General features: G+C 42.4%; 2 protein-coding genes across 3 annotated transcripts; both read right to left on the bottom strand.

Annotated features, from left to right (window-relative positions):
- Positions 1 to 6,165: 6,165 nt before the first annotated feature.
- Positions 6,166 to 10,320, bottom strand: LOC107832171 (uncharacterized). Of its 2 annotated transcripts, none has more exons than XM_075257028.1 (3): positions 10,163 to 10,320; positions 9,627 to 9,761; positions 6,166 to 6,452 (listed from the first exon to the last, which is right to left on the bottom strand). In XM_075257028.1, exons 1-3 carry the CDS (start codon positions 10,205 to 10,207, stop codon positions 6,384 to 6,386), a joined length of 249 nt encoding a protein of 82 aa, XP_075113129.1. In that variant the 5' UTR covers positions 10,208 to 10,320; the 3' UTR covers positions 6,166 to 6,383. The 2 variants fall into 2 exon arrangements, with proteins under 2 accessions (XP_075113129.1, XP_016515502.1); XM_016660016.2 differs by lacking the exon at positions 6,166 to 6,452 and adding an exon at positions 8,857 to 9,182.
- Positions 10,321 to 14,469: 4,149 nt separating this feature from the next.
- On the bottom strand, positions 14,470 to 17,976 carry LOC107832261 (beta-amylase 1, chloroplastic). The gene is made up of 4 exons (XM_016660106.2): positions 17,037 to 17,976; positions 15,764 to 15,974; positions 15,553 to 15,663; positions 14,470 to 15,452 (listed from the first exon to the last, which is right to left on the bottom strand). The coding sequence occupies exons 1-4, from the start codon at positions 17,636 to 17,638 to the stop codon at positions 14,646 to 14,648; spliced, it is 1,731 nt and encodes a 576-aa protein (XP_016515592.1). The 5' UTR covers positions 17,639 to 17,976; the 3' UTR covers positions 14,470 to 14,645.
- Positions 17,977 to 24,676: the final 6,700 nt, after the last annotated feature.

Genomic DNA, 24,676 nt, shown 5'->3' on the forward strand with positions numbered 1-24,676 from the left:
GGCCTCGGAACGCAGAATTCATTTTAAAAATAGGTGATGACCTTTTGGGTCATCACATTCTCCACCTCTAAAACAACTGTTCGTCCTCGAACGGACAGAAGAAGGAAGTACCTGAGTCGGGGAAAAGATAGGTATAATGGCTCCGCATATTGGACTCGGACTCCCAGGTCGATGCCTCAGTTGGCTGACCTCTCTACTGAACACGAACAGAAGAAAAACTCTTCGATCTCAACTAACGAACCTGCCGGTCTAGAATAGGTACCGGTTCCTCCTCATAAGACAAGTCCTTGTCCAACTGGACAGTGCTAAAATCTAACACGTGGGATGGATCGCCGTGATATTTCCGAAGCATGGACACATGAAACACTGGATGCACGGCTGATAAGCTCGGTGGCAATGCAAGTCTATAAGCCACCTCTCCCACTCGATCAAGAATCTCAAATGGGCCAATGAACCTAGGGCTAAGCTTGCCCTTCTTCCCAAATCTCATCACGCCCTTCATAGGCGACACTCGAAGAAATACCCTCTCACCGACCATGAATGCCAAATCACGAACCTTGCGGTCGGCATAACTCTTTTTCCTGGACTGAGCTGTACGAAGCCTATCCTGAATAATCTTGACCTTGTCCAAGGCATCCTGAGCCAGATCCATACCCAACAACCGAGCCTCCCCCGGCTCAAACCATCCAACCGGAGACCAACACCGCCTACCATATAAAGCCTCATAAGGAGCCATCTGAATACTCGACTGGTAGTTGTTGTTGTAGGCAAACTCTAATAAAGGCAAGAACTTATCCTACGAGCCTCCAAAGTCAATGACACAAGCTCGGAGCATATCCTCCAAAATCTGAATAGTCCGCTAGGACTCCCCGTTTGTCTGAGGATGAAATGTTGTGCTCAACTCAACCCGTGTGCCCAACTCTCGTTGAACTGCTCTCCAGAAATGCGAGGTAAACTGCGTACCTCGGTCCGAAATGATAGAATCGGGCACACCATGAAGACGAACAATCTCCTGGATATAGATATTAGCTAACCTCTCGAAAGAATAGGAGACTGCCATAGGAATGAAATGCGCTGACTTAGTCAGCCTATAAACAATAACCCACACTGCATCGAACTTCCTCTGAGTCTGTAGGAGTCCAACAACGAAGTCCATAGTGATCTGCTCCCACTTCCACTCAGGAATCTCAATCTTCTGGAACAAACCACCAAGCCTCTGATGCTCATACTTAACCTGCTGACAATTCAAACACCGAGCCACATATGCAATGATATCCTTCTTCATTCTCTGCCACTAATAATGCTGCCATAAATTCTGATACATCTTCGCGGCGCCCGGATGAATAGAGTACCGGGAGCTATGGGCTTCCTCTAAAATCAACTCTCAAAGTCTATCCACATTAGGCACACAAACTCGACCCTGCAATCTCAAAACTCCATCATCACCTAAGGTAACCTACTTGGCACCTCCATGTTGCACCGTGTCTTTAAGGACACACAAATGGGGATCATCATACTGCCGATCATGAATACGCTCCAATAAAGAGGAGCGAGCGACCGTGCAAGCTAATACACGACTGGGCTCAGAAACATCCAACCTCACGAACTGATTGGTTAAAGCCTGAACATCCAAAGCAAGTAGTCTCTCACTAACCGGAATATAAGCAAGACTGCCCATACTGGCTGACTTCCTACTCAAAGCGTCAGCCACCACATTGGCCTTTCCCGGATGATATAAGATGGTGATATCATAGTCCTTTAATAGCTCTAACCACCTTCTCTGCCTCAAATTTAGCTCCTTCTTTTTGAACAAATACTGCAGACTCTTGTGATCCGTGAATACCTTACATGCCACACCATATAGATAATGCCTCCAAATCTTCAACATGTGAATAATGGATGCCAACTCCAAATCATGAACCAGATAGTTCTTCTCATGAATCTTCAATTGCCGCGAAGCATAAGCAATGACCTTGCCATCCTGCATCAACACCTCACCAAGTCCAATACGAGATGCATCATAATAAACTATATAAGGCCCTGAACCTGTGGGCAAAATCAACACCAGTGCCATAGTTAGAGCTGTCTTGAGCTTCTGAAAGCTCGCCTCACACTCGTCTGACCATCTGAACTAGGCACCCTTCTGGGTCAACCTGGTCATTGGGGCTGCAATAGATGAAAACCCCTTCATGAACCGACGAGAGTAGCCCGCCAATCCCAAGAAACTCTGAATCTTTGTAGCTGATGTTGGTCTAGGCCAGTTCTTGACTGCCTCAATCTTCTTTGGATCAACCTGAATGCCCTCTGTTGATACAACATGACCCATGAATGCAACTGAACTCAACCAGAACTCACACTTCAAAAACTTAACATACAACTGACTATCCCTCAAGGTCTGAAGAACCACTCTAAGATACTGCTCGTGCTCCTCCCGGCTGCGGGAATAGATCAAAATATCATCAATGAAGACTATCACGAAAAAATCCAAGTAAGGCCTGAACACTCGGTTCATCAAATCCATAAAAGTTTTTGTGGCATTTATCAACCAGAATGACATCACCAAACTCATAATGTCCGTACCGAGTGCGGAAAGCTGTCTTACGGACATCGGATGCCCTAATCCTCAACAGATGGTAGCCCGATCTCAAGTCAATCTCAAGAATACCTTGGCACCCTGAAGCTGATCAAACAAATCATCAATCCTCGGCAATAGATACTTATTCTTGATTGTAACCTTGTTCAACTGCCGGTAATCAATATACATTCTCATCGATGCGTCCTTCTTCTTAACAAACAACACCGGCGCACCCCAAGGCGAAATACTAGGTCTCATGAAACCTTTCTCAAGCAAGTCTTGCAACTGCTCCTTCAACTCTTTCAACTCAGGCGGGGCCATACGATACGGCGAGATAGAAATGGGCTGAGTGCCTGGAGGCAAATCAATGAAAAATTCAAAATCCCTGTCGGGTGGCATACCCGGCAGGTCCGAAGGGAATACCTTAGGAAACTCACGAACAACGGGCACCAAATCAATAGAAGAGACCTCAGTACTAGAATCACGAACATAGGCCAAATAGGCCAAACACCCCTTCTCGACCATACGTCGAGCCTTCATATAAGAGATAACACTACAGGTAGAATGACCAGGAGTCCCTCTCCACTCTAAACGAGGTAAACCTGGCAAGGCTAAGGTCACGATCTTGGCATGACAGTCCAAGATAGCGTGATAAGGTGATAACCAGTCCATCCCTAATATGACATCGAAATCAATCATGTCTAGAAGAAGCAAATCTACACGAGTCTCAAGACCCCCAATCACAACTATACAAGAACGATGGACTCGACCGACAACAATAGAATCACCCACCGGTGTAGACACATAAACAGGAGCACTCAAAGAATCACTAGGCATGACCAGATACGGTGCAAAATAAGATGATACATAAAAGTACGTAGATCCCGAATCAAATAAAACTAAAGCATCTTTGCTACAAACCAGAACAGTACCTATGATAACCGCATCGAAAGCCTCAGCCTCGGGCCTGGCTGGAAGAGCATAACATCAAGGCTGGGCCCCACCACCCTGAACTACATCTCTAGGACGGCCTGCTGCTAGTTGGCCTCCACCTCTAGTGGCCTGAGCTCCACCTCTAACACCTCTACCTCCACCTCTAGCACCTCTACCCCCACCTCTAGCTGGTTGGGCGGGCTGTGGAACACCTGGTGCCTAAACCATAGCATGGGAATCCTGCTGGGTACCTCGTACCCTCTTTCACCTTGCTTCCTTTACTTGTTGAAACTTTTATTCATCTTCTGAATCTCTCATTGTCTTCCACCATAAAGGTGGATAGATATTCTTGCCTTAGGGATCCTTATGAAGAAGCTTACACATCTTAGTATACACATGATTTGCTGAATACCTTATATTTATCCATCATAATCATGATGCACAAATTGAATTCCTTTGATTCAACTCTTCCACAGCTATATCTCTTATCAACCATCTTTCTGGACGTAGGCATCGTCGTATTATGAATAAGATAAAGTTTAGGAAATTGAGTTCTTACAGCTGAGCTCTACCACACGATCTAGAGTAAAAAGAAAGAGTGACAGTCCTAAATTCCCTGTAGCCTCCAGCTTATAAGTGTTGTGCACAACACACCCATAAACAAGACTCTACTAGACACGGCTTGTAGACTCCCTAGGACAGAACTGCTTTGATATCACTTTTGTCACGACCCAAAGCTATAGGCTGCGACGGGCACCTGGTAACTTACTCAACCGAGTACCAACATAATATATCATTCTTATCGTACTTTCATAGGCAGATGGGCCAAACAGGTTATCATGGGCACCCGCGCTCACTGGGGGTGTGCAGACTCCGGGAGGGGACCCTTATGTCCCAAACGCAATATCAAGCCATCTCATGGCATAATCAGTAGGCTCTCGGCCTCATATCAACAGGCCACCTCATGGCGTACAATCTCAGGCCCTCGGCCTCATAATTATAAATCAGTGTATCCTTACAACATAGGCCCTTGGCCTTACTCAGTCAGAATCTCATAAGCCACTTAGACTGACTACGACGACCTGAATGACCACCCCAAAAACTCTAGAGTGGTGGTGCACTGATAGGAGCTGGTGGTGCACTGTAGGGCTGCTGATCAGAATACTACATATGAGAACCACGGCCACCCGAAGCACCATGAGAAACCTGAAATGCTGATCGAAAGGGCCTAGGAGGATGGCCTCTACCATACGAATCCCTGCCTCCAGACGAGGCACCACTGAATCTGCCTGAATGACGGGGCTTCTTGTCCGACCCATGACCACCTCCCTGCGATAAAACCATCTCAACTCTCCGGGCCACATTGGCCGCTTCCTAGAAAGATATCTCACTCCCAGCATCCCTAGACATCTGAAGACGAATCGGCTGAATAAGTCCATCAATGAACCTCCTCACCCTCTCTCTCTCAGTGGGAAGTATGATAAGATCATGACAAGCCAAGTCGATGAATATGGTCTCATACTGGGTAACAGTCATAGAACCCTGTTGGAGACGCTCAAACTACCTCTGATAGGCCTCTCTCTAAGTGATGGGGAGAAACTTCTCCAGAAATAGCTGAGTAAACTGCTCCCAAGTCAAGGCTGGTGATCCGGCTGGTCTAGCCAAACAATAGTCTCTCCACCAAGTCTTGGAGGATCCCGACAAGCGAAAGGTAGCAAAATTGACTCCATTTGTCTCAACTATCCCCATGTTCCTAAGAACCTCATGACAGCTGTCTAGATAATCCTGGGTATCCTCAGAAGATGCACCGCTGAAGGTAGTAGTGAAGAGCTTGGTGAACTTGTCCAATCTCCACAAAGCATCAGCAGACATAGCTGCTCCATCACTGGTCTGAGCTACCACACCCGGCTGAACTGCTCCAACTGGATAAACTGCTGGAGTCTGAAACTGGGGAGTTACCTGCTCCGGAGTGCGAGTAGCAGGAGTTTGGGCTCCTCCTCCAGCCTGAGAGACGGCTGGTGCTACAGGAAGCAAGCCTGCCCGGGTAATACTCTCCATAAGGCCCACTAGACGGACCAGAGCATCCTGGAGTACTGGGGTAGCAATAAACCCCTCTAGGACCTGAGCTGGGCCTATCGGAACTGCTGGGGCCGGAATCTCATCATCAAAGTCAACCTGAGGCTCCGCCACTAGTGTTGTTTCTCTAGGCTGAGCTCTGCCCCTTCCTCGGCCTCGCCCTCTACCCCTCGTGGGAGTTGCTGCTGGGGGCTCGGGCTATTGGGCAGTGGATGAGGAAGAACTTGTTCTCGCCATCTGCGAAAGAACAGAGTAGAAATTCAATCAGCATTAAGAAACCAAACCGCACGACATGAAGGAATAAATGTGAAGTTTTTCCTAACATTGTAGCCTTTGGGGGATAAATACACACGTCTCCGTACCGATCCCTCAGACTCTACTAAGCTTGTCTGTGAACTGTGAGACCCATGTAACCTAGAGCTCTGATACCAACTTGTCACAACCCGGATTTCCCATCCTCGGGAGTCGTGATGGGACCTACTAATGTGAGCTAGGCAAGCTAATTATTGAACAAATTACCTTTATCTATTTTTTTTACCCTTTTAGCATTTATAAAGCAATAATGTAAAAAACAACGAAAATTTCATTAAGCGGAAGAAATGTAGTAAAATATCTGAAATATGAATCTAATACAACTCTTTAAGCCTTAATCACCCAGAACTGGTGTCACATTACCACAGATGATCTAAGAGTTCTAAATACAAAGTCTGAAAATAAAGATACACTCTTTTCGAATCAAAGAAATGAAACAGGAAATAAAGGATAGAGGAGATGTCAGGGCCTGCGGACGCCTGCAGGTCTACCTTTGATCTCCACGTGGACTGAAGGTAGCCACCCAAATGCTATGGTCCAAGAGCTGCTCCGGGATCTGCACATAGTGCAAAGTATAGTATCAACACAACCGACCCCATGCGCTGGTAAGTGCTTAGCCTAACCTCGACGAAGTAGTGACGAGGCTAGGACCAGACTACCAAATGAACCTGTGCAGTTATATAACAAACAACAGAAAATAAAAACAGAAATAAACAAGTAAAGATGGGAGGGGGGTACATGCTGCGGGGATGTATCAATATCAATAGTAAATCAAGAGTAACGGCATAAGGAAAACTTAGAATTCACGGCAAAACAATAAGAAACTTATATCCAATCTGTAAACACTTTGTATCAACAATTGTTGCGGCGCACAACCCGATCCCAATATATATCAATACTGTTGCAGCGTGCAACTCGATCCATATTATTTATTACTGTTGCGGCGTGCAACCCGATCCGTATATAATATTGTTGCGGCGTGCAACCCGATCACATATAATATTGTTGCGACGTGCAACCCGATCCACATATAATATCGTTGCGGTGTGCAACCCATTCCACATATAATATTGTTGCGGCGTGCAACCCGATCCACATATACCATCAACAACAATCACAACAAGAGTCCCGGTAAGGGAGAAATAGCTATAACCAAACTTGTTCCAACACCTATCTACCTTAGCTAACACCAATACTCAGTCATAAGTAATTTCCACGAGAATAACCATAATCCTTGCTCAATTCAGAGAATCATCAACTTAAGCATCCGTAGTATTATTCAGGAACACAATAAATCACAATTTAAGACTCACGGTCATGCTCGACACCAACGTATAGATACTCGTCACCATGACTATACGCCGTACTCCACAAAAAACAAGTAGCAAATAGGACACAAATCCTAATCCCTCAAGCTAAGGTTAGACCAAACACTTACCTCGATGCCACGAACACAATTCACATTTCAATTATTTCTTTACCCCTTGATTCCACTACCAATTCGCTCGTATCTAGCCTCAAGTTACTTAATTACATTAAACGCTAAATGAATCAACCCCAATATATAAAAATGAGTTTTCCAAAGTTTTACCCAAAGAGTCAAAAAACAATCGCCCTCGGGCCCACATGGTCAAAACCCGAGGTTCGAACCAAAACCCGATTACCCATTCCCCTACGAACCCAAATATGTAATTTATTTTGAAATCGGACCTCAAATCGAGGTCCAAATCCCCAATTTTTGAAAAACCTAGGTTCTACCCAAAACATCCAATTTCCCCCATGAAAATCATTGATTTTGGGTTGAAATCATGCTAAAAGATGTTAATGATTGAAGAAAACGAGTTAAAATTGACTTACAATCGATTTGGAAGAAGAGTTGTTCTTGAAAAATCGCCTTAGGGAGTTTGTGTTTTGAAAGGATGTGAAAAATGGTTGATTTTAGGCTAAGTATAAAAATTGCATGTTGCAGGTATGAGAATTGCGAATAGGGATCGCAATTGCGAACCCCGACCTCTGTTAGGTTCGCATTTGCGAAGGGGGTTCTCGCATTTGCGAGTTGGAAAATACAAACAAAGGATCACATTTGCGACTACTGGCTAGGAGGGGAGGCATCGCAATTGCAAGGTAGTTGGCCTGGGCCTTTGATCGCATTTGCGATGAGGCCTTTGCATTTGTGAGCCAGGCTTCGCAAGCCTGCAGGCCTGCAATACATCAGTTCAAAATCTGCAACATCCTAAGTCAAAATTCCACTCCGTGGCCTATCCAAAACTCACCGAACCCTCGGGGCTCCAAACCAACCATGCACACCAACCTAAAAACATCATACGGACTCGCTCGTGCATTCAAATCGCTAAAATAACATCAACAACTATGAATTTAATATCAAAACCATGAAATTTCTCAAGAACTTCAAAATTTCCATTTTTCTCAAATATGACCCGATTCACATCGTTTCAAGTCCGTTTCTTACCAAATTTCATAGACTTATCTTAAATCACATATAAGACATGTACCGGGCGCCGGAACCAAAATACGGGTCCGATACCATCGAATTCTAAATGCATTTCATTTCCAAAACTCATAGAAATTTCCAAAAAATAATTTTCTTTAAAAATTCATTTCTCGGGCTTGGGACCTCGGAATTTGATTCCGGGCATACGCCCAAGTCCCATATTTTTTCACAGACCCTCCGGGACTGTCAAATCATGGGTCTGGGTCTATTTACCCAAAATGTTGACCGAAGTCAACTTAAATACATTTTAAATCAAAATTTCAACATTTTCACATAATAGCTTTCCGGCTACGCGCCCGAATTGCACACACAAATCGATGTGAGACAGAAAAAGGTTTTTAAGGTCTCGGAACGCAAAATTCATTTTAAAAACAGGTGATGACCTTTTGTGTCGTCACAAATATATACTTGCATAGTGGGACTAAAAGTTAAAGCAACAACATATGAATTTGCTAAACCAAAGAAACTTTCTTATTCCATAGTGATGATGAGAAATCTCAATCAATAAAACAAGTTCACTAACACCAATGAGGTGCGTGGAATTCGAAACCCTAACCAAAAATAAATCACAAATTACTAAGGTTTTCACTTATGCTTAATAAAAGCATAGGGAAACACTTAAAAGAGATGCAAAAAATGAAAGCAAAGATGAAATGAGAATATAATGGTGTTTCAGTTCTCTCTCTCTTTTCACTTTTTGTCTGATCCAATTCCAAGAGTGTTCTTCACTCCATCAACTGCACCTTGAGCCATGTGAATCATTTGTTCTCCAGTCTAAATTAAATACAACAAAGAAAAATAACTTGTGATATGTTATGAGTTTTTTTTATTTAAAAAAAAAAGGAACTAGAAGCTTTTGAGTATATTAATAGTTTTTTTAAGGATTTAACTCATGTATATACTAACAGTTTAAAGTATTTCTACACTGCACTATCCGTGTATTTTAATCCGTTATAGTAAGGAAATCTTACTTATCCCAATTTTATGGTAATTAGTTATTTGTAATTATATTCTACGTGACTTGACTGTGTAAAATTCTTCTATGAGTAAGTTCTTGTGTCATCCAAAGTGACTGACTGAGTTCCTTATCCTTTACTTTAGTTTACGTGACCTGAACCTTCAACCTACCGATTGATCTACGAGGTGCCCTATTACTGGAGAAAACTTGTGATATACCAAATTAGCAGCTAAAATATAGATTTCTCATAGATAAATTACCTGCTGAAGGAATCCAGGATTCTGGTCTTTGTTTTGTTGAGCTGATTCATGAGCACTTTGGGTAGCATTTTCAGCCTTGTCAACCATTGAATGTGCTGTACTCTTGGCTGAATCTGCCATTTGCTCTGTCTTGGCCTAGTTTTTCATCAATTACAATAATGTAAAAGATGCAGTAGAGAACAAGAAGAGATCATGAACCTAAAAGTATATAATACGTATTCCACAATTATAAAGGATTTTGCCAAAGCTTTTTATTTATTTATATTCATAGGAGATCAAAAAGAATGAAAGGGACAAGGGACAACGAGAATGAAACATACACATATTGCGTTAGACAGACATGATTTCATTAAGAAAATTCGAAAAATACACCTGTATACACTCTATATATATATATATATATATATTCACAAAAATTTATTTATATACACAGTGTAATATAATTACTAATGATTCTACTGGGCTATAAGTCTAGGTAGTCAAAAAACAATTTTTATTTGTAACGACTATTAATTGCATGTAGTATGAAGTATTACCTGAGCTTGACCGTGGGACTCACCGGCTTGTTGAGCACTTGACATTTTGATTATTGATCTGAAGGAATTTTTTCCAGAAAAAATAAATAGATATTTGAAAACTTTACTTTTAATTTGAGCTTGGTAGATATTTGTTGAATAACTTATAGGTTAATTGGACCTATTTATAGAGAGACTATTGGTTTAGTTGATTGATGATCCATGTTTTTCTGCTTTTGACTGGGTTTCCTGTGGTTAACTTAGTGTAAAAATTAGAAAAGGAACTTCAACCACCCAGTATAATCCTACTTAGTAGGGATTAGGGAGGGTAGTGTGTACGCAGACCTTATCTCTACCCTGGGATAGAGAGGCTGTTTCCAAATAGACCCCCGGCATCCTTCCCTCCAAGAACTTCCCACTTTGCTCTTGGGGAGACTCGAACTCACAACCTCTTGTAAAGGAACTTATACAATGACTCTAAATATAGCATTAATTTATCTTTAAAAAAAAGTAAAATTATGCACTTACATCGAGTGTGCCACAAGATCTAATACTCATTAATTGCTTGCACAGTAAAAACAAATCTCGAACCACAAGTTTAATCAGAGCCCCTTATATGTAGGAAGGTGTTAGTTAAAAGGAATAAACTCTGAAAAATATAGTAAATCAAGAATCATAGAATGAAAATTCTAAGATTAGAATTAATAGGCACTGGTACATAAATAAGTTGATTTATTAACAAAATAGCAAATTCCGAACTGATGTTAATATTGATACTTGGACAGAAACCTTTTAATTTGATTTGGTGTTAGTGTGACTCAAACTTAGATGTTACTGTTTGCAACAAATTATTTGTGATACATAATAAATTGCAACCACAATATAACTATGAAGAAACATAATGTTATTGATAAAATGATGCGGGTACAATTCTATTTGTTCTCTTAATTCTTCTCTAGATCGTTCTCTGTGATTCGAGTGTTTAACCAACGTATTTCTCGAATGTAGGATGATGCAGACCTCCTGGGGATGTATTTGATCTCCAGCTTCTTGAATTATTTGATTGTCAAGAAGTATTCGGCCATGTTTTGATCTCTTTGTGAATATCTCAAGAGTTTATGGGATTTTGAGACGATCTCCATTTTTTGAGATGTTTATTTAAGGGATTATGTAACCCTTTTTATAGGAGTGAGTCAGGGCTAGGCTAGAGTAGCCCCAAGTTAGGGTTTTGGTAGAGTAACCTCCAAGCAACCCTGATAGACTCCTAGAATTTCAAGAGTCTGTCTTGTAGTATCTTGAATTTTGGATTTAGCTTGATCCATTAAAATTTCGATGTTTACAAATGACCCTATTTCAAGGTTTATCGGGGTGTAGGCTTGCTGAAACTTGAAGACGTGACTTGAAGTACCCGACCATCACAATAGATAATCTTGAAACTTGCAGTTTTCGATTTGCAGGAGGAAGAGATGAAGCGCAGAACTGGTCCCACTGGGCGTGCCAGAATTTGTAGACAATAAATTGCATAGAGAAAATAAAATCAAGACTGAAAATATCGCAACAATCGTAGTATTTTATTTCAGAAATTGAGTGTTACAATCTCTATAAATCCTTTGATTCTTCTTTCCAATTGTAAATTCAAGGGCCTTTGAGCTTGATCTTGAATCTATGTTTGTTGCCACGAACGATGATCTTGTTCTTGAGCTTGATTGCTTGAACTTGACCTTGATTTGTTCTTCGTTTTTGAGCTTGAACTTGATTTCTTGAACTTGAACTTGAAGCTTGAAACTTGTAGAGAAATTTGCGGTGTTTGATCCACGAGCTATCTCTTGCTTCTTGTTATAACTTCTGGTGTCTTTTTGAGTTATGAAGACCCCTATTTATAGTTGTGGGAGGGAAGAATTATGATAAGAACAAACTTTTTCCGACCAATCAAATTGAAGTGTGACATGGCTGCATTTGATTGGCCAGAACATGTCACTTGCACACGTGGCGTGATTTCATTAGCCTTTTAATGTGACTTGGCATGCCTTGTCATTTTGAGACGTGGCATGATCCTATTGGCTCTTTCGCTTGACTTGGCGTGCCATGTCATATGACACGTGACAGCAAAATGGGCCTCTAGGAAGATGATATCTTGGGCCTAATAAAATGGGCTCATTATTTGTAGCCCAATTAAGTGAGCCAGCCCAATAAATTTGGACTTATTTAAATTATATAATTAATCCAATAATATTAGCCCATAATATTTGTTTGGATTAATATAGTGCCATAACCTACAAAAAATACAAAACACATGGAAGGCGTCATTAGAATATTAGTATAGTGAAAACTATATGGTAAAAACAATTATTCATTAGTTGTACAAACGAACAATTTCAACTCGCCCAACCAAAACATGAATTGACATATTAGACTAATGCCAGGATATATATATATATATCATCGGAATTCACAAGAGACTTATGGAATTTGTTGTGTGCAACAATGAGATACTCAAAATCAACTTTGTAGCAGATGACTGTTATCTTAATTATACACATTAAAATAAAGTAATATTAGAAATTACCAGTAACTTTTCAAAAAATAATTATATTTGCTTGCTTTTGAAAACTGTATTCTAAATGTAATGCACATACTAATGTACAAAAAATAAGTATCTCGCATATATTATTGACAGAGGAGAAATTATTACGTTGTAGTTCCTATAAAGGAGGGACATGTTAAAAACCATCCAATTATCAATGGAAAAAACTAATAAGATTTTTTCACATAATAATGATTAAAGATATATAAATACCAGTAATTTTTTCCAAAATAATTATATCCGCATTTCTTTCTGGCTTTATTCGTGATGGTACTTAAAGTCTAGAGTACTCCTCCAACTTTTTTGTGGTTGACATATTGGCAAACTAAATTAGATAAAGAGACAGAAACAACTAGAGCTATAAGGAGAATTCTGGAAGAACAACTTTACGTGGTACAGGTGTAAGGTTTAAATTCTCATATGAGGTTTTCTTTTTACCCGAAAAAAGTTCAAAATAATAATTATAAGGAGCGTTGAAACTGTATAGCAGTTATTACAGTTAACGATTGCCGTGATGGATATAATCTTTCAGTCTTAATTTTTAATTAGAGGTCTGCGAGCCTTGGAAGGGAAAAAATATTGATAGAGAGCGCTTCCCCTTTAATATTTTTTATGTAACGCGAATTCAAACTAATCAAGACTTTAATGCAACATCGGATGAAAAATAAAAAAGGTATAGCAGTTACCAAGAAAAAGAAAACCTCATTATGCTTAATTAACTTCTACGGATCTTCAAGTCATGTAGTTGAGGAGTTAAGTTTGTGCATGAGAGCCATGTGAAATGAAACTAAAAGTCGGCATTTGTACTAATTTTGTCTGTATGTTAGAACGAATATGCGTATGGTACACTCTTTTATGACAGTTCCTGGCCACTAAACTTAGACACGAGAGTAACAAACTTCGAACTGGGAAAAGAACGGGTACAACTCGTGTTAAACTTTAATTTCGTTACAGCCAAAATTTCTGGCCCTACTAAACACCAACCCGACATATCACCAAGTGAACAACAATCGAGAAGTTACCAAGGGAAGGAGACCTCCATAGGCGGAGTCAGCACTCCAGGCTTATGGGTTTACAAGTTTAATTATTTTAAATGATTATGTTCTAAATTAATAATTTGTATATTCAGTAATCTTTTAAAAATAAATATAAAATTTGAGCCAAAGATATTAGGTTGGGCCGAACTCGTTTTCGTCGCTCTAATTCCGCCCCTGCTCACGAGCACATAAAAACCTAATAGCCTTCGGTGATTGCCACTACTTCCTGCCAAATCCAAAATAGTTTTGGAGTTTGTGCACATATCATGTGCTCCAATGAATGGGTTGTCCATTCAGGACTTTAAATAACTGGAGTTAAAATATAAATAACTAAGCTTGCAATGAAACGTGCAGTGTACTTTTCGGACTAATAGGTGTCAATTGATTCCCTTTGCCAATGAGTGGCTCCGCCACGGGGTTGACATAAAAAAGTTGCCATGCTCAAGCTAGGAAATAATTTAGTAACTATTTTAATAGAAGAAAATGACATAGCAAAAGTCTCCTGTAGTTTAGTTGGGATCTTTTGCGATGGACCACTAAACCGATCTCCTCAATCCTCATGGAAAATGAGAGAAAGGGACAGGATAGAGAAGAAGTAGATGGGGAAGGTTTTAGCAGTACTGTCCGAGAAACATGAGTTGAGTTATATTTACTACTCTGAAAATTAAGAATATACAACAGGACTATCTGAGAATCAAGAGTTGGAGTTACTACTGAATTATGTATCATATCATTAAGACATATCTAAGTTGAAAAAATTACACGATAATATGTTTTACAACATAAATAGAACGAGAAGATAAGATCCCGGTAACATGCTGAAAAACTGCATGCTACAAGGTATTTCGCATCCATTTTGCACAAGTTTACAGCCGAGATTTGTTTAGTGCATGAGGGCCACTGCAGCTTCTTGCACTAAAGGCTGAGTTATATGCACAAAATGTTCTGCCTCTTGCTCTAGTTGTTCCTGACAGCGGTGCGCGTCCTTTCCTTCTTTCATTTTCTTCACAAAAGCGACGAATCGCCTCCAATTATCAGGATGGAACAGGTCTGGATTCATCCTCAAATAAGTAAATGCACACATCTCTCTGTCACTTGATTGATCATCGATATTCAATGAGGATGCTTGAAGGATCTGTTCATGTGCATAGTCGTCATATCGTGGCAATGCATTCTCCCCAGCAAGTGGAACTTGAGCTTCCTGAGTTGCTAACGCCACTTGCCTAACCAACTTTTCGGGTGCACATTGCGCATCTTGTGGCTGCTCATGGTCTCGCATCTCAACACATGTGAAGTTGAAAATTGCACCGTGGCGGGCAAGCATCTGGGCAATGGGAAGGTAACCATCACGGAAACGGGTGTTGTAGTACCCAGCCGTGAGCTCAGGGGCATGGGACCTTGTTCCATAGTGCCAGTGAATGCCTGCGATCTTAACTGAAATCTTAACGCCCTTGTCATGGAATATTGCCTTGGCTGATTGCAATATCCTCTCACCATGGTTCAAAAGCATTTGAGAATACCAAGTGAGGAAGAATTCCCCATATTCACCATCCCAGCCACCACCTTCCTTCCTGAAAAAGTTGGTGTCCTCTGGCCAATTGTTGTAGTGACCAGCGTCTGTTGGACCTGTGTGTCCCCATTCAGGCTTGCCAAAAGCTTCTGCTGCAGCCTTTAAGCTGCTGATCATGTACTGCCAAACGAACAATTTATCAGAATAAATCATCGGTGATAATGGAGTTAAGTCACTAAAACACAGCAAAAGAAAAATGAAAAAAGAACTTGGCTTATACCTTGTCATAACACTGAAAAGCCCCAATTCCAGGGAATTTCCATGTTCCGTCTTGTTCAGGGTAGGATGGGTAACGGAGCTCTCCAGCCGGACCCATTCCAACTTGAATTTCCTACATACCACAAGTCATTGGAAAAATGTTTGAGCTTTTCTATTTTTTGATCAGCAATATCATGCAGCATAACATAAGGTTGGAAAAGCATAAAACTTACCATAATGGTGTCCCCTAGCAGGTTCTCAAATCTATCTCTAAACCCTCTCATGAAATCAGAATAACATTGGACAGGACTCCTCCCTTTAAGAACTGGAAGTGTGTCACAACCGAGCGATACATACTCATAATTCCTCCTTCCCCACTGATCTGTGTATGCAAGGTCTGGGTCCTTCTCCATCTCCTCAACAACCCACCTAGGAAGAGGGATCCTGAAATTTTAAAGTCTACCATTAAGCACGCCAGAAAACAAGGACAACTAAAAGCATGACATTTTAGTGGGACTATATCTTGTTTACAGCTCTTCCTAAATTGCCCAAGTATCCTTTATTTCAGGGATGATTTTGAGCCTTCAAGTTTCAAAAATTACCAAGTTAACACAACTCAACAAGTTTTAAACATTCAATCAACACAGTGACTAGAAGGGGCTTTGCCAATATCAAATATCATGGATCTTGACAATACCAAAGGCGATAAAAAACTAATTCAAATGGTTTTACTTGCTTACTACATCCTTGTAATATGGTAGCTTCCCCTTTAATCCAAAGCAATTAAAAAGTAGGGAAACAAATATATGAATGGAACAGAATTATTCATATTTTCTTTCCTGTTACCTTTAAGCAGCATCATATACATAATTAATTATGTTTAGTTCATGTAACATTCAATCCATTATCTACTTCTTCCATAATTAGTTCGGGTTGTTATATGAGTTCTTCAATATCCATTTGACTCTATTCAAGTTGATTCCATCCTAATATTAAGTCACTTGTCTTTTCAGGTAAAGTAGAGGTTCTTTAAATAGTTTATGCAATGCAATTTGTACTTTCTTCAAATTGATCGGAATAAAAGATTTTTTTTCCACCTGGTCTTCAATATCTGCTTTGGGTTCTGCCTGACTAATTCGGATTCAGACCGAAAAGTCTATCACTAAACCTCCATATTTTACCACCCCGCCACAACCTTTGCTGCCTAGCTGGTATCTCCCATAAAGGTTATCTGGATACTTGAGCAAGTTTAGGCTTCGAAAATCGCTTAAAGTAAAGAAAAAAATTTCAAAAGTTTCTTTTTCCCTTTTTCACATTTTCCAGATCCTACCGAATCTTCTATAAGTATTCCATTTACTTACTCCTATTCGTTTATTTAAAGTTAATAAGCTTTATCTAGATTTTGAACCCCATTGTAATATGAGAACCATACCAAATTAAAATATAACAACTGCAAATTAATAAAATAATTATTAAAAAAAATAGTTGAAGACTGAATGTACGTACGTGCAGGAATCACCGACGTTTCCGCCACATTGATGGAACGACATGACAGCCTGGACTTTGAGCCCATGCTTCTTCGCCATTTCCAATAGCTCAGCGTAACCGCCCCAATTGTACTCTCCCGGCGCGTCTCTCTCCACCAATCCCCACCACACATCCATCATGATCCCTTCCACTCCTGCGCTTTTCAACGCCTGCAAACTTGCGTTCATCGCCTTCTTCCTATTCACCGTATGATCCATCTTCACGCTGTCCAACGGCATCATAACAAACACCGGCACTCCTTTCCCTTTTTCCGGAGAATTCCCGAGCCTATGCTCTCTCTCCGCTGCCGTTTCCGCCGGCGCTTCCATTAGTGCTTGACACGCTACAGATAAATCCGGCCGCATTCCTCCTTTCAGCGGACTCAACGGCGGAGATGGCGTCGGCGACAACATGTCCACGTCAGCTCCTGTCTTCTGCACCGATACTCTTAGATTCGTCAACGGCGTTCTCCATACAGCTGATGCAGTTGTGTTTCCCTTCGCCGGAACTTCACCGCCGGTCTCCGCCGTTAACGGTGTTCCTGATAAGGCACAGATCTGGTGTGGCATACTCATCGCCATAATATTCAGAAAATTTTGAATTTTTTTCCAAAAGAGTGAGAAATTTTATGAAGTTGTTTTTTGGGCTTTGTTTTGTGTACACTTTGAAGAAGCAAATTGTTGATACTGAAAAAGAGGAAGGAAGAAAGTGGAATATTTATAGAGCTCGAGAAATTCAGATAAGATTATAATATAGTTATGTAAAGATCTAAAAGGAAACGTTCAATAAAGGACACGTGTAAAGTCGGACACGTGGCAACGAATCAGCGAATGCAGAGGCGACGGCTACGATTGCTTGATCACGTGAAGGGGACGGTTGAATTGCGAGACGCGTGAAGGTTCCAGTGAGGATGCAGCTGAAGTATGGGAAGACTAATGGGGAAAAGAGTTATTCATACTCAATTTTCTCACGTCCAATCAATAAATACAAGTATAAGGAAGATATTTTTATTTAATCTGTAATTTTTAAAGTTAAATTTTATTGATAATAAACTAATGAATACAAGAGTGAGTTCCCTCTTGGCATTTAAAAGAAGAAGAAAAAAGAGATACAATAACGGTAACAAATCCAGTGAAATTCTATAAGTGCGAGTCTTAATACGTATATAGACCTTACTCATGCCTTAGGAGGAAAGATAGGTTGTTTCCGATGAACTCAGGCTTAAGAAAAGATGGAAAAAAAACAATGACAACAAACAATAATAACATAAAGATATTGAAAAGACATAAGTAAAATATAGCAATCAAATAACAGATAATAATAGCAATTTAAGAGTAAGAAATATATTATATTAATATTAATTAATACAACCGGTATGGAAAGGAAAAAAAAAACGCTCCGACTAAATCTACCCTAATTCTCACGTCCACCCTCTCCCGTCATGTCGTTACATGAAACTTTACGTGTACTTACATTTTAATTTGTTGATCTTAGAGTTTAATTGTTGAATTTTGGTGGTAACGCTTACTTTTTCAACAAATGATGACAAGACACGTGGTAGATTTGTCTGTTTATTTTTCTATGGTTACATTGAGGTACACGAAAGGGGAAAGGAAAAAGTTTTGGAGGAAAGTGAAGAGAATGGATAATAAAGAGAAAGTGTGAGGTACTTGAGATAAAAGAGCAGCCACGTTAAGAAGTGTGGAGGTGATTTTTTTTTTCTTTTTTTTCTTTTGTCTTTTTGTTTGAGTTATGACATCGACATTAATTTACTCTATTTTTAGTCAAGGAAGATTTTATGTGGTCCTCGAGGATGATAGACCATAGTTACGTACAATTTGAGCAAATAGAATTAGGTACCGTGAAAATAGTAACAACAATTAAATTTGTAAATGGGACTCTAAATATACGTGATCTATTTTTATGCTAGTTGTTAGAGAAGTTGATGCTAAGAATATGAAGTTTAACGATGAGATGCAAGTTAAAACGGGGCAGTAACCAAACCAAGGGGCTTGCCGCCCGGGCTTCGGACCGGTCGATGAGGGGCCTCGGGGTCGATATCCGACTCGATCTCAAGCTATCGGGGGCAACCGGGGAAGGGATAACAGTTAGGATATAATTAAAGAAAGCTCTTTATGCCAAATATGAAGCAATCAATGCCAAAAGTGGCCTCGAGCTAGTAAGAGCGAGTAAGTTAGAGAGAAGAAAGAAAGAGATATTATTGATCTTGTGGAGAATAGTTGGAGCAACCTCCGCCGCTTACAAAATAGTGTGGGTTCCTTTATATAGGAGGGGAATCCGATTATAGTACAACATACATTAATTGTAAAAGCATGGAGATGAGACGGCTAGACGTGACGCTTCGACATAGGCTCTGGGTAGGCCGGCTCTGTCAGACTTAACCGTGTGCCTTGGGAACGTCCCCCTTTGCTCTAGCCTCGATCTTCATCTTCTCTAAGTCGGGCCTCGACAAGCCCCGAGGGAGGGGACTCAGCCGTAACTCCACGTCCTTGGGGCCTCGAGACATTCTTCCGAAGTGGCTTGATAGCAAGAAATTAAGCCCTCTAATTTCGCCGCATACAATAGTCTCCGCGTTTCCCAGAACGAAGCGATGGGAAATGATTCTGACACTTGATTCTACGAGCTTCTTGTGGTGACGTCATACCAACGATGCAATCTGTGGTGCGAGCTTTTGTGACAACTGGGATGTCCCATGGACTTGTATATTTGACATCATTCAATGCACTGTCGATTCCCGTGTCCAAGGTGAAAGTACCGCCATCGATTCGGTTCTTCATGAACGCAGTAATTGCGTCCGCCGGTCAGTCTTCCAAAGCCTCAATGACCGTGTCATTACCCATTATAAATGGGGGTGCTCTGGCGTTATTTTTCCATCCAAATACCTTCATCTGCCTATTCGCCCATTTCTTCTTATTATCTTCTTCTATCATTGCACATCATGCTTGGGGCTTGGGGCCTCAAGGCCATTTGGCAAAACTCCCGTAGGCTGTATTGTAGCCTCTTACCGGAGCTTCCCCTTGTCGAGCACGACCATGTCGTCCTGTTGCTGCGTCTGCTGCTGTTGTTGTCATTGGCCCGAGACGATGATAGACGGGGAATCGATTTTCCCCTTTTGTAGACAGTCATTCGGACTATGCACCGGTGCTCACTCTCCTACCCAGGCCTGGTGTGGCACTTCATTCCTTGGGTTTTTCCTTTCCCAAAGGATAAAGTGGCACTACCGGCCGTCGAGGCTGGGGCCCGCCGAATCTTCAACCTTTGGCTTCGGCGGGTCATGTCTCTTTTATCTGCCTCCTCTGCATCCCCTCCGTTTCCTCTTCTTCATCTTTTCCCTCGGCGGGGACCTTCCGCGGATTGAGCTGGTAACCTAGAGGAGATGGAGGTCGAAGGAATTGCCTTCAAGGATGCGAGCTCGAGGGGGCGACGCCCAATGAGGCTGATGCCGGAGATGGACCTTCGAGGATGGACCAGGTTCTCGGGTTTTCATCACATGTACATCTTTCTACTTCTCCGTTTTTGTGTAGAGATCCTCTGTAGGCTTTTGTAATCATATGAGAGGGCCCCTCGAGGGTTGTTGTACATGAATATTCATGAATATAAAGATACTTCCTTGATTCCCGTTCTTGATACTTGCCCTATTATTGTATGTTTTGTGGGCTTCGAGGCTTTTGAATGTTTTCCTTTGTTGTTGACCGCCAATACCTAACTCGGATGCGAGCATTCTTTCCGATCTTCTCTCGATTGACATGGCTCTTTTTCGAGCCCATTGTCATACCTCAGACCAAGTCTGAATTGGTCCAATAGATTCGGGCCGTCGGGCCCTTCAAGTTGCATGGAGATAGTACGCTGAGTTTTGAAGTTTTTGAGAATGGTGTCCTGAGCGAAGGTCAGCTTTGGATACCTGGGGATTTACTTTGAACTTGATGTAGATAGCCTTTTAAAGCGTAGTGGATAGACTTCTATTGAGGGGTTGCCTATATTTAGGCGATGCTTTGAGCCCTCCTAGAGTCTTCATGGGTGAAGTTTTAAGTGTTTACTTCTCTTTTTTAGAAAGGAAAACCATAAGGTCGGGTACCGCCTCGAGCTATATGACGGCGCTGAAGGCTTTTCAAAGCCTGACTTCTTTTTTATGGAGGTCCTCGAGGTCAGGCACCACCTCGGGACTGGAGATGATGCAATTGGCTCCTTGAAGCCTAATTTCTTGTTGATGGAGGTCCTCGAGGTCAGGCACCACCTCGAGACTGGAGATGAGGTAGTTGGCTCCTTGAAGCCTAATTTCTTGTTGATGGAGGTCCTCGAGGTCGGGCACCACCCCAGGATCTGTACCGAGGCCGTCGGCCTCCCTAGGCTTACTCCGGATAGGCGAATCGTTTCTATTTCCCACATATGTGTGGGGTGGCCCTTGATTCTTTGGAAGATCCCATTATTTTAGATAGTTATTCTTCCGCCTTGGCATCAGGTCCTTCATTTCTTCAGGCACAAAAAGTGTTGGCGTACGTCCATGTTTTAGTCTGTCAATTCTACCATAGCCATGGCAGCTACTTCGTGGCCGGCCCGGCAGGGAGGGGAGAGTTCCACTCCCAGTGTTCAGGATTTGCGGGAGTTCACTCTGAAGACTACGTCTTTGATAAGAGAGGAACATCTGGAGATGGTGAGGAGATACTGCGGATGGGGCGAGGGGACAGCGCTGCAAGTGCTTTCCCCGGGTGAGAGTATTACGGATTCTGCTAATAGATTCTTGAACGTATACCTATACCATTTCGCATTGGGCCCCCTTGATAAGGTCGTGCTTGACTTCTGCCTGAAGTACCGGGTTACTTTGGCGTAGATACACTCATCATTTTGGCGAATAGAGCTGATGATGAGATTTCTTTGCGGAGAAGGCTGGGCTTGAATTCATGCTTAGCCACCTCATCAGGCTGTACCAGCCCTTTCATCATCGAGGCCTGCTAACCTTGCGGTGTCGTTCGTCCACGCTCTTTGATGATGAGGAAGATGAGGATCAAGAGTGGGTCGGTCGGTTCGTCTGGATTCGGGCGGCTGACATTATCCCCGTGGAGCTCACGCCATTTCCCGAGGGATGGAACTACGCGCATGAGTTGAGTGTCTCGTGCTTTCTTAGATTTTGCATATAGCGAAAACCAATTGAGTAATTGTGTTTCCTTTTTTTTTGCAGCAACTTCATAGATGCCAGGTGAAGTTCTCGATCTGCCCGGCTGGGTTCGTAGGTTGGCAACCCATTCGACTTGCGATGAGCGTAGGTGGCGAGCTGTGTCCCGTGATAAATGGGAAGCGAAATACCAAGGTATGCGCGTACGTTGCTTTTACCTTGGTCTTCATATATTTGAGATGACATTTTCCTCTTTCTTTTGTACCGTCTTTGCCGTTGCAGGTGTCGGGCGGTTCCTTGAGGCGAGGTTGTGTTCCTCCGGAGAGAGGGAGCAGTCATCGGCCTCAAAGCTAAGGGATGACAATGATAAACGGGATTTGCACCCGTAGTGCGATGGAGCTCTTAGTGGGGCTAAACAGGCCCGTGTCTTCAAGGAGAGGACATTGCCCGAGCCTGCTGTTCACGAAGTGTTTGGTTCCAAAATGGTGGTTCCTTCGAGTAACTATGCCTCGACTGAGGTTGGTTCTTCCAGGGCTAAAGGGGCCGTACCGATAGAAGTGTGCTCGGTCTTTGAGGAAGTCCGCCGGCTTCACTTTGCGGTGAGTTTCGGCATAGCCTTTCTGCCTTTCGCGTCTTTCCTTTCTCTATTGAGTTTTTCTTTTGCAGGCCTTTGATAGGCTCATGTATGAGCTGCTCCATCATGGGGATAGGCTTCGGAAAGCTCTGGATGAGGGTGAGTCCCTTAAGCTCCTCAGCGAGGAGAAGTAGGTTGAGTTGATGCACTGGCAATATGAGGCGTACCGGAGCTCAAATTACGAGAGCTATTTGGTGGAGCAGGTAACCTTTTGTAGTATGCGTTTCGCCCTTTTGACCCTTAAGGTTAATCCTTTTGCCTATCTTAGCTGCAGAAAAAGACGGAGGCTTTGGAGTATCTTAGGGGCGAAGCCGACCGAGTTAGGAATGCTTGTGGCGAACTGAGGGCTCAGGTGCAGGGCCAAGCTTTAGAGGAGAGGGGCGCCTTGGCTAAGGCTCCTGCCTTCGAGGCCCAACTCCGCTTAGCTCATGACAATACTTCAGTTCAAGCAGCTATGATCGCGAAGCTCGAGTCCGATCTCTCGAAGGTCAGGGCTGAGATAGTCGATGCTCAGGCTGAAGCAGCATTGAGTCGGACCAAGGCTGATCAGGAGATGGCAATTCATTTGAAGGATGATGCCGATGCCCAAGCCGAGTTGAAGTGGGCCCTCGATCGTAAGAAGAGGATCGAGGAATATGTTCGTTGTAGATCCTGAAGAGAGGCACTCGAAGAGATCGGCGCCAGGGGTTTCGTTCTCTTGGAGGAGTTAGCACGTGCGAGGGCGGATGAGCGTGATGCTCGGTCATTTCTTGCCGACGACACGGAAAGCGAAGCTGGGGCTGGTAGGCCATAATCTTCTGGAGCGGAGCATAGATTTTGCTATTTTACCATTTTGTAATTGTCATTCGCAGAGCATGTTTGTATATGGAGAACGCACCTTTTTCGTATGTAAATAAAAGAAAACTTGAAGCTTTATCTCTTTTGTATCTCTTTCTGCATTGCTTTCGACCAGGCGGGCTGGTTTCGGTATTTGGTGGGAGCCCTATGGATCCGGAGCTCATTAGACAGGCTCGGAGGCTCTTCCATGTTTGGTCAAGTGCGATGTTTAACACGAGTAGGCGTTAGAGCTTTTGTGCTTTGCCCAGCTATTTAGTTTTAGTCTCCGAGTCAGGCTTTGACTCGAGCTTGCTTGACCTTCGATCTCTTATGCCTGCACAGGCAGACGGCAACGATTCTTACGCCTTGACCTTGGGCATTTGTATTTTAACTGTTTTTGAGTTCAGTCTCCGAGTCGTATTGCGACTCGAGCTTTATTTGACCCTCAAGTATTTTCGTGCCTGCATGGGCGGATGATGATGGCTCTTACGCCTTGGGTCGAAGCGACCTTTTAAGTGTGTGGACCTGAGGCTCGTTTGGCTGGCGACAATGGCACTTACGCTGTGCCCTTAGGCATGTGAGGTTAACTATTTTGGATTCAGTCTCCGAATCGGGTTACGATTCGAGCTCATTTTAATCCTCAAGTTTTCAATTTTCAAGCTGGCGACAGTGGCTCTTACGCTGTCGGTCGTTGCGACCTTTTAGTGTGCGGCCCGGAGGCTCGTTTGGCTGGTGACTATGGCTATTACGCTTTTGCCTGTGGGCATATTGTAGGGTTTATTTTCCTCTCGTTAAGGGCTTTTTGAAATAATTTTGCCTGACCCGCCGTTGGTTCGGGAAGAACCTCGATTTCAAGTCGTTAGCGACGATGTTTGAGCACCTCGAAAGGTTTTTAGCTCGTAGGCTGAGTAGCTCAAAGCCTTGTGATTTGGAGTTGACATGGTCGAAGCTCGTTTGCCTGTTGAGGGTAGCCTGTTTTAACCGGTTCTTTTCGAAGTAGATTCGAAGTAGTGGCCTACAATTTTGTTAGCGACAGTC

Source organism: Nicotiana tabacum, chromosome 7 (genome assembly GCF_000715075.1).
Source record: "Nicotiana tabacum cultivar K326 chromosome 7, ASM71507v2, whole genome shotgun sequence".
Classification (NCBI taxonomy): Eukaryota; Viridiplantae; Streptophyta; class Magnoliopsida; order Solanales; family Solanaceae; genus Nicotiana; species Nicotiana tabacum.